Source organism: Saccostrea echinata, unplaced genomic scaffold, assembly GCF_033153115.1.
Source record: "Saccostrea echinata isolate AGI-Se365-2 ecotype Australia unplaced genomic scaffold, CSIRO_AGI_Sech_v1 ptg000022l, whole genome shotgun sequence".
Taxonomy (NCBI): domain Eukaryota; kingdom Metazoa; phylum Mollusca; class Bivalvia; order Ostreida; family Ostreidae; genus Saccostrea; species Saccostrea echinata.
Genome location: NW_026889771.1, coordinates 12,652,486 through 12,663,147, shown reverse-complemented (window position 1 = coordinate 12,663,147; position 10,662 = coordinate 12,652,486). Strand labels below are relative to the sequence as shown.

The following is a 10,662-nucleotide window of genomic DNA, read 5'->3' as shown; positions in this document are numbered from 1 at the left end:
GTTATTAACAGAAATGCTAAATTCAAAGATTTCCCTGTGTTTTGACTGAAACTTTCATATAAGTATGATGGTGACTGGTATTTTTCAGGTTGTTTTTGTGTGGATAAATATTTTAAGATGAATTACATCTGGAAAAAAAACTTGTTATTCAAAGTGAGTGGGATGTTGTAAATTTGATAAATGTATATTATATATGCATAACTTTAATTAAAATGTACTGTTCGTAATATTCTGTTGTAGGCTCTTCTGTCTTAGAAACGAATAAACCATAGCAAGAAATGTGTTTCTGTTAGTTTTTTTTTTAAAATGCCGTTGGTACATGTACATGTATAAAAGTGTTTGTGACGTCACGGCCAATTGCGTTTGTCAGCGCAGTCATATTATGACGTAACAATAGCTGTTGGGAAAAAAAAGAGGATAAAAATGTCGAATAAAGAACGACACGATCTCTTTTACAGCCAAGCACGCAATGTGTTGAATTATAACGTTAAACGGTTATGGTTTAAGATCAATCCCTTTTTGGAGAAGAAGAAGAAAGATGAAACTGATCCAAGCGAATTTATCCAACCTCAACAATCAACGGTTTTATGTGAAAAACTCAGTTTTTCTGGAGATATAGATCGAAAAGAACAAGAACTGCAAGTTGGTAAGAAAAACAAAATTAAAATATTGATGTTCCACATATTTCCTATTTTCTAAACACACTGTGCTTGATTCGGAAATTATGGAAGTGTTTTTATATTGAACTGTCATTTATTTTGTTAATACAAATAAGGTTAGTCCAGTCGATTTATTATTATACAGCAAACTAATTTCAACAATTTGTTTTGTTATAAAACTCTAGAATTAAATATACAAGTATGTGGTAAAATTGTAACAAAATAGGAAGAATTTTATAAAGGAGGAACATAATTCTTGTCATAGTGAATGTTGGTTAAAATCGTCATCCATTTCCTACATTGAAGAAAGAGGAAGTGAATAAAGTATAATGACGCTTATAGATAATACTCCTCAACATATTCCAAGTTTTGTCACTAAGTATTTATGCACATTTTTTTTGAAATTACACGTGCAAGTATTCATAAACTAAATGAAATGATGAATGCACACTCAGTACTAAATCATTATATGAAGGTTACATGTACGTTTTTTTTCTTTTCTAAACTTAGATGCATTCACTATAATGATATATGACCGAACAAATGGACGATGAGCCTTAAAATATCCCACTTCAATTGAACATAAATGGTTAGTTGTACAGAAAAATAATGCTGATCTCTTTTCTCTTTCTGCAGGTGAGTTTTGGGACTATCTGTATTCTGACAAATGGGAACACGGGTGTTCGATAAGAATTCTCGAGGGTCAACTCTTCGACCTATTACAGACTAAACTCCACATCCTGTTAAAGAAACAAATGATCGTTCATCATCGTACCTTTGCTTTTGCCAGAAACAAAAGAGAAAAGCGAGGATGTTATAAATTAGCGAACGAAAAGGTTTGATATATTATACTTTTAGAATTTCTTGAATATACGTAGTCACGAAAATGTTATGTTAGTTGTATTTATTGTCTTTCCTGAAATCAAATTAAAATTAGATCCTCTGATCCGCTCACATACACAACATAGCAATCTAATTTGGACAAGACTACACTCTTTCTTCAAATCAAGCCGAGTCATTGCAGAAACTATACCTGCTATAGTCCATAGTCTTCGCTAGCCAAGGTTTCTAATCCGTTCCACACCTCACAAAAATTGTGAGGAGTGGAGCGCATCAGAAACCTTTGGCTAGCAAAAATGGTACACAGTAAAAACTACTTAGTAAATCGTGGTTTAATTGTAGGGCTGTGGGGAAATAGAAGAAATCCTTCTGTTGGAGTTCATTTATTATGGCCGTCGTGTTGAACCTATCCGCCAGTATGGATCCACCTGCAGTTCCTATCCAGGAATCAGTACCACGACATCTGGAATAACCCCACAGCGATCTCCTCCTCCAAGCGAGAGAGAAGAAGAATTCAATCCATTAATCAGAAGAGGTTTTATTTTATTGTCTTATAAAATTATTTCAGTTCACCTCGCTAAGGGCTAAAATGAGCTTTTCTGATTGAACAATGTCCGGCGTCCATCTGTAGTGTGTGTGTTTTATAACCCTTCCCACCCCCACATTTCGACTTTTTTCCAGTGCACTATATTCACTCAATCGTGGCACATAAAATTTTGGTTGAAAGGATTTCAATTCTCTTCAAATGGAGGATTAAGCATACCCTTTTTCAAGGGGAAATAATGAAGAAATAGTGAAAATATGGTTAGTTCACTTTTTAAAAATTTCTTCTCAAGAACCATTGAGCAAGAAAAGACACAACTAAGGTGAAAATGAATAATGATTCTTAATAAATAAGTAGCCAATCAAGTTTGTACAAATCATGGCTTCTTGAACTAGGATGGGAGAGGGTCAAAGTTTAGGAAATGGGAATCATCTAATATTGGGAAAATATTTTAGAATTCTCTTCTTAAGTACAGAAGAGACACTATTAGTCATTTAATTAGATATGCAAGCATCCTGGTGTAGTGAAGATTCATTTTTGTTCAGTCATGACCCCCCCCCCCCCAGGGGGGAGGGGGGTATGGTGTCACTTTTAGATGTATTATACTTGTACATTCATAGGGATACCAGTGTAAAACTAATGAAACAAATAGCAAAGCCTGCAAATCCTAAAGCCCCTCCAGCAAGAATGAGGCCAAATTAGAGAGTCAATATTTTACCTAGGAGTATTTATGAAAAATCAGGGGCTATTTTGCGTCCATATTAGGGGTTTTAAACAGAAATATATCTCTATCCACAAGAATTAGAAGGCAACCAATTATGAAGTTCATCAAGCCTCAATGTACTATGAGCCAAAATGGATGAAGTCATGGACTTGAAGACGACAATTAGAGATTTCATTTGTTTAAGTGTATAAATCTATTTGTCAGGAAGAGAATGGTGACTCGGGTGAGCGTTGTAGCTCATAGGCCCTTTGTTAATGATTGCATAACATTTCCTTTTTTGAGACATTTCGACATCAAACAAATTGTTTAGTTTATAGTTATATCTTTATAGGTACATCGACATAAAAATAAAGAGATGTGTACTGCCATTTAGATCAGCACTTAGCTCTAGATCTATGCCCGCCTTAAACTCATCTTTAAAGCCATGAAGTTTGCTTTTAATGTCCATAAACAGTGATACCAATAACTCTAACTTAATCATAGATCATGTACTGATAGAAACATCACCTTGAAATTTCAATTACGAATCCTTTTCAGCCTCCCTTGATGGCAGGGTTTTAACCCGAAATCTACCGGCCATTAAACGCAGACATTCCACTCCAGATAAAAAGGCGCCAAGAGGAAGAAGGTCAGCATCTCGGGAACGAGGCCAGGGCTCAGAGAGGGTAAAATCTGGCGACAAGGGAAAAAGAGCAATTCGTCAACCATTTGAGATCATTCCAAAAGAGATCAGTAGTGCAAGCTCCGACAGCGATTACAGAACCCAACCACCACCCATAAACCTTAAGCAGTTTAGATGCACGGAAAGAATTATTTATGGAGATGATCTGGATACCATCACCGAGGAAATAGAATTGAAAAAGGAGGATCTCGGATTTGGTGAAGAATTTTATTTGTCAGATATAGTGAGAGAACCATCAACTCAAATCGACCACGAGTCTGTGGTCAAGAAATTAGCGAGATGCAAAGAAGAGCTGCAAAAAAGAAGAGAAGAAAAGAGGAAACAAGAAGAGTTTTTTAATAATAGAAAGACCACGTGTCTTCCTCCCATGCCGAGTTTTGATATCGATCATATTCAGCTAGATAAAACAAATACCGATAGACCAGCGTTTAAGTTTAAATTTTTGATACAAGAAGTTCCAAGTTTTGAAAGGTTAGTAACCATTTTGGAATCTGAAGATCGATGTGATCCACGCTACCGCCGCTCAAAACAATTAAGTAAAAGGGTAGCCAACAGATACAATCTTACAAAAGATGCCTTACATCAGCGTAATTTGGAAACAGCCGAACTCAACACCAACTTGAAGAAGAGGTTTGAAATATTGGGTAAACTTGGCAGCGGTGGAAAGAAAGAAGCCAAAGAAACCAAAAGCCGATCACATATGATGCATGCTGCATCATCTGCTATTGCCGTGCCAAAACAGGGAAAACCTGTTATCACAAACATTCAAACGTTTGAAGACACTATTGGTGAAATGGCAACGAAAGTAAGGGGTGTGACAGATTCCAGGGAGTGCGAGAATCATGTTCTAAATCATAGCGGAAAGAAGAAACCAAGTAAAGATCGTAAAAAGAGTAAAGCCAAGTCGGTTTCAATATCCCCTGTCTCTCCTAAAACAGCATCCCCCGATTCCCCCAGCACTATTCCAGATATCGTCTTAACATCGCCTTCCGGTCAGTCTTGTAACCTCTCTGTCAAATCTGAGGTCGTTTCTCCCATTGGCAAAGCCGTGTCACCGCCGTCTCGTGCTTCACCTAGGGAATTTAAATCAGTCGTCGTGAAGAAGTCGGTTCGAAAGAAGGAGAGCAAACCGGGGTCAAAGAAGTCGGTAGCCAAAGCTAAGTCTACTTCAGGAAAAAAGAGTAGGGGGAAAGCAAATCTAGCGCCATCGTACATAGAATCGGATACATCTGAAGAAGATGATACAACAGTCTCCACTTGTTTTGACACTAAGAAACTCAACTTCCGATACAGTTTTGAAAAACTTAAAAGTTCGAAAGGCGGGAAGAAGAAGAAACCTGCCTTTTACGAAATTCTTAAAAAGTATTATCGTGTTCAGAAAACCATAGACGCTCTCACAACACCGAAAGGCTCCAAGGGCAAAGGTAGAAAATCTATTTTTGAGAGACTCATGCAAAAGCAGACAATCAAGAAGACTGAACCCGAGTTTGTCATTGGGAAGTTGAAAAAATTTTCGTTTCTGAAATACAAGAAAAGACCAACGGTAGAAGTAGAAATGGCTAATTTCTCCACAGTTTCTATGGTAGAGTTTGAAGAGAGGTTGTTCAAGGCTTTGGATGACTTTATTGTACGCAAAGAACATGTCGTTTCCAACATCAACGGGAAATCCGTCACTGCCATAACATTTACCAAGAAATTTGCATTCGAAGAAAAGAAGTGGGATTAATAAATATGCACACAAGAAATTCTCAGTAATGGCTCCTGAACTTGTAGCATGTTCACCTTAATGGTATTTTAGTTTACTTTCTACATGCAATTCATCTTTTTTTAAATCAAAATATTAAATCCATAAATATCTTCAAATATAAGTTATACATGTATATAAATAAATGAAAAATAAAACTCTAACACTTTGTTCAGTTGATGACTTTTAATGAAGTTAATTATGACAACAAAGGATTTCAGAACTTCAGCAAAGTGTTGATGAATGTATCACACAAAGATCTACTAACATGCTAGTTTTCCTCAGAATCATAATTAAATTCTTGTACCAAAAATGTTGTTGTACATTAAGTATTGATGCTGTGGACAAAATTCAATCAATATATATTGAAACATTTACCTGAAGGGTTAATTCTGGGATTCTCATTATTATCAAAAAAAGGGGGGGGGGGTCTTCAACATTACATGTACCCGTATATTCAGGTTGTTCGTTTGTTCTGAAGAGTTTATCCCCCCCCCCCCCCCCCCCCCCCCGATTCTTGTATATTGAATATAGATTTTTTATTCATAAAGAACTACAGTAATTTAATGGTGAATCTGCTCTTTTTTAAATTGCATTCCTATATCCAAAAATTTGTTGCTTGGAACTCAAGCTAAGAAGGCCCTGTCTTTCTCTCTCTGCTGAAAACATCGACAGAAATCAATACTGGGCCATATCAACTTTTGAGAGATATACACTCATCTGTTTTCCTAACTTGAGCATGAAAAGGAAAAGTCAAGCATAATATGATCTTCATACATCAGTGTATCAATTTCTTTCACAGTGCCAATAAATTATATCAACATGGCTAAAAAAAAAAAAAACCAAGCACTCCAAACAATTTGTACACATACAAACACACACACAAAAGGAGAATAATTTAAGTACCAGTATTATGCAAAAATGATGAAATTAATTTTTCTTTAGCAAATAACAAAAAATTCCTGATTGCTTATTCAAAACTGCAGCAAACCTGTAAAAACAAATCGACATTAAAAAAAATATGCAAATCACATGATCTCAAATATAACATTTCACAGTTCTGTCAATCAAAATACTCGTACTTTCTGAACAAAATTTTAAGGAAAATCTTGGTACTCTGCAAAAATGCACAAAAAGATATACAAATTGCAACACTTTTTTTCTTAAAAACAAAAACAAATAAATTAAAAAAAAAAGAATCAGTTAAAGTTCACATGAAAGTCAATCATGCAAATCAGTGAAAAGTGTGGGAACAAATGAAATGATTACTTTCAAATAAAAGACAACACATAACCATGCTTTTAAAGTAAACACTGTTACTTTGAGTACTTAATATAAAAGACTACACAAATACTTTCAATCTTCCACAAGCTTGTTTTTTTCATATCACAGTTCAAAGTCTATGTCCTAGGCAGCTGAGCTGTACTAGTCCATTTTCCATTAACTGGCATATTTTTTGGTCCACTCTCTAGCCATTTTGTTGTACTTGGCTTGGTCTGTCTTGTAGATCCTTGCTATTTCTGGCATTAGTGGGTCATCAGGGTTTGGGTCTGTCATCAAAGCATTTATGGACAAAAGGACTGTAAAAGAGAGGATTGAGGGATTGATATCCAGAGTGATTGTGATTTGGTGGTGGGAGGGGGAGGTAAAATTGAATGTATGGTCAACAAGAATTTAAGAATAGGTTCACTTGCTAGAACTAGAGTGTTCAAGGAACAAGTGTTGCCTGCAGGTAATCCATAGTAATATTGTAAATTTAGAAAGACATCTGCACCTACTGTGACATGGGACCTCGGTTCATACAGTCTCATCAGTAGGACCAGTCTCCTTATTGTACAGTGGATGTGAACCCTTGACATAAGGATCAACTCCTTACTCGCCAACTCTAGAGCATATGCTCTAACCACTGTGCCACACTGTGTGTGTGTATATATTGATATACATTGTATTTCTTTGCTATTTTAGTGCATGATTCCTCCCAGAGAGAGAGAGAGATGGACGGACAGACAGACACCAGATACAGTGATACTAATGTTTCTTGCCCAGCTACACAGGCAAAAAAAGAAAATGTTTAAGATTTTTTTTTCCCCCATGTCAAAAAGGATGGGAATCAAATACAAGTCAGTCATTTGTGTATCAAAAACAAAAGAAAAGATACCAACAGACATAAATATTCACTTTGCAGTAAATCCATGTTCATCTTCATTTTTTTTTTTTGGATCTAAAACTATGACACTACAATTATCCATGTCTCTGTTTTATGATTATCTTAGAACAACATAAAGTTAAAGAAAAGTAGCTGCAATTTTGTTTTGAACTGTTTAAATGTGAATCCTATCTGAAACAGAGGGCTTGTCATATTGACCCTTAATCCTGATTGGATGAAGGTCAAGCACTGAGCTGAAATAAATTCACTGACCTTTAGATACAGTGAGTGCTGGTGACCACTGAGATCTGAGAATGTCCAGACAAATACTACCATTGCTGTTAATGTTTGGATGGTAAATCTTAGTTGTAAAAGATACCTGTTTAAAACAAAAGACATCAAGAATATTTTCTTTCCACCATAATTAACTTCACATGATAATAAAAGAAAGACTTGTTTCATTTTTTTTTTTTTATAAACACAGCTTGGCTTTTTACAGCATAAGAAGCTGTGAATACCAAATTTTCTATAAAATGTCAATTTAATATTCTATTTAAAAAATGTGTTTACTTATAAATACATTTGTTGAATTTCATAAGATTTTTCTTGATGATAAAAATAGATGCCTCATTCTAACAACATTATTTGTTAGCCTTGCTGAAATGAAAAAAAGTTGAGACTTCCACAAGTGCACAAGTGGACTAACTAAAATTTTATCAGTTGCTTACTATTTATCCTTCAATTTAACTGACTCTAATTTGATATAATGTTTTTTTTCCCTCTAGCTTTAATGTCAAAATACATAAAGCACTCTCTATTTACAATCTGTCTGGCAATTTCCAATTACTAACTCCTTTTCTACAGACTTACTTTAGGAGGTTTAAATGGATAATCAGTTGGGAACTGTATTTTTAGAAAATAGAGTCCTCCTTGGTATGGGCTATCTTCCTGTTAAAATAATGTTATAAATTAATACAGTACATGTATTTGCTTCACATTTTTTTTAATTAGATATACAGCGAAACTTGTATAATCTGGACACAACTGATTCCATAAAAATTGGCCGAATCAGACAACATTCTGGATAGACAACATACCCGGTAATAATCAATTGAATTTACTGAAATGGAGTACTTAAAGTTAAAGTTGTATTAGACAAGATTTCGAAATACACAACATCCAGATTAGATAAGTTTTACTGTAAAAAAGTAATCCTTCTTCAGGACTTTAGGCAACTCTACAAGTATGACAAATAGATTTATAAATTTTTATGATTATTAACTTACTGGTCCTTGTATCGATGCTTTCCAATTGAATACTGAAAAAAAAGTTCAAAGTAAATAAAAAGACTGGAGAGTTGGTTATTCACCAATGTACCTAAATCAATAATTTCTATAGCCTGATAATAATTTCTGTGTATACTACATTATTTGTGTGTTCCTTGCATGTAAAAATGATAAATGAATTAGCTTACAATCCCCCTCTGTCTCTGGTCCAGCTGAGCATCCAGCAGGAGGGTCTGATGTTATATCTTTCAACTCCTAAAAAATAATTTCAATTAATTAAAGAATTAAAAATGTTTGCTTTAATGCACAGGGTTTTCTATTCTATAAGATGTAAAGATAACAAAATGTACATTATGTACTGTACATTCATAAATTATTCAAATAACTGTAAAGAAAAAAATTAGTTTTGAAAAACAATAGAATAGGCAAATCTGGTATATAAGATGAGTCATTCGGAGCGTGGTTTCTCATCAAAGAACGAAAGTGAAACAATCCATTAAAAACAATAAATGTATTTCCTTAAAAAGAGAAAGATTTAATTGACAATTCGAATTAGTCCATAACATATTTTTCTTTGATTTTCTCAGGGAAGTAAAAATGTAAACATAAATAACAGTACTATGAAGTCGCGACAGTATAGGCCTATTCCAGGAAACATAATAACCAGTTATAACCACCACATTGCATGTATAAACGATAATAGTACAGAACTACTAATTATAAAACATCAATTCTTTATCAAATTTACTTTTGATATATTTTAAATTCTCATATATAATATTTTCTCTGATATCAAAATGAATGATTACCTCGACCCCTAAAAATAGAATTATAAAACTTGGAATACAGGCGCCACATGTGCAGTGTTTTACCTCATTGTTTTCTAGTAATTTACACACACGTTCAATGAAACTACATTTACCTTTGATAATCTTTTCACAGCCATGGTATGTTTCTCAGATCAATATTATGAATGTACACAACGTCTCTCGTTTCTTGACCAAGCTCCAAACGCATGTCACATTTCCGTCTTGCTACAACACTACTGATTGGATTATTCGCCCTTGTTGAACACGCTCCATACGAGAGGGCGCTCAATCTGATAAGCATAATGCTACAATTAATTAAAGGTTGGCATATAGAAAGAAATAAACTGATAAAAAGGGATATGTGAAAATGTAAGCTGAATGTAGTGTTATCTGACTGTCCTATTTTACGGTGAGAAAAAAGAATAAACTTAATCAATCAAAGAAACATAAATTTTAATCATGTTAATTAATGGCTAAGTTTTATTTTATCAATCATCATTAAATTAAACTATGAAAGTATTAATGTTTAATTTTGACTTGGAAATTACACATTTAATTGTCAGTTCTGTATATATATAAACATTGTATGCAATTTATTTTGTTCAATAATTTAACCGGCACCACTTTTTTTATCTTTCACCTTCTACAATTAATTGCAACTCTTTTGTGCCTTTCTTTTGGGCCCCTGATTGGAAATGTATGATTAAATGAAAAAAGAAAATGCAGATATTAGCTTTGATTTAAAAATTAAAAAATACAGAAATTATCATGGTATAGTATTGTATCAGGTATTGTTAATTTGACAAGATAGGGATAATCAACATTCAATTAAATTACATTTTATATGATCAATTGATCAATCATCGTCGGAACCGACGGCTTTTCTCATAATCGTGGAAATATCGTAATCAGTTCGTAATGCTGTCGCCTCAGTTCGTACTTAAATCGTACAAACCTCATACATTGTAGACACCCCGTTCTCGCAGCAAAAACTTCCACACGCTATGGAAAAATCACAGGACTAACCTGGCGATGAAAGGCAATTTTCAACTTTTTTTTCAACTTTTATTTTAAAGCTATATATGGCGTATCGGAGCTAAAAAATAAAAATACGAGATTGAGTGTAGATGAACATGATATTTGTTATTTACGTTCAAATTAAAATTTTCACCGGTTTTAATTTAACTTGAATAACCCCACGATTCTATTGTCAAATTGACTTTAACCT

The 10,662-nt window shown here is 34.1% G+C and overlaps 2 protein-coding genes across 2 annotated transcripts; one reads left to right on the top strand and one right to left on the bottom strand.

Annotated features, from left to right (window-relative positions):
* The first annotated feature begins 423 nt into the window (after positions 1 to 423).
* Positions 424 to 5,318, top strand: LOC133190434 (uncharacterized). Its single transcript, XM_061326072.1, has 4 exons — positions 424 to 646; positions 1,296 to 1,495; positions 1,842 to 2,034; positions 3,305 to 5,318. Exons 1-4 carry the CDS (start codon positions 424 to 426, stop codon positions 5,173 to 5,175), a joined length of 2,487 nt encoding a protein of 828 aa, XP_061182056.1. The 3' UTR covers positions 5,176 to 5,318.
* A 384-nt stretch (positions 5,319 to 5,702) lies between these two features.
* Positions 5,703 to 9,647, bottom strand: LOC133190433 (ubiquitin-conjugating enzyme E2-17 kDa-like). The gene is made up of 6 exons (XM_061326071.1): positions 9,548 to 9,647; positions 8,814 to 8,880; positions 8,626 to 8,657; positions 8,210 to 8,287; positions 7,613 to 7,718; positions 5,703 to 6,773 (listed from the first exon to the last, which is right to left on the bottom strand). Exons 1-6 carry the CDS (start codon positions 9,569 to 9,571, stop codon positions 6,634 to 6,636), a joined length of 447 nt encoding a protein of 148 aa, XP_061182055.1. The 5' UTR covers positions 9,572 to 9,647; the 3' UTR covers positions 5,703 to 6,633.
* Positions 9,648 to 10,662: the final 1,015 nt, after the last annotated feature.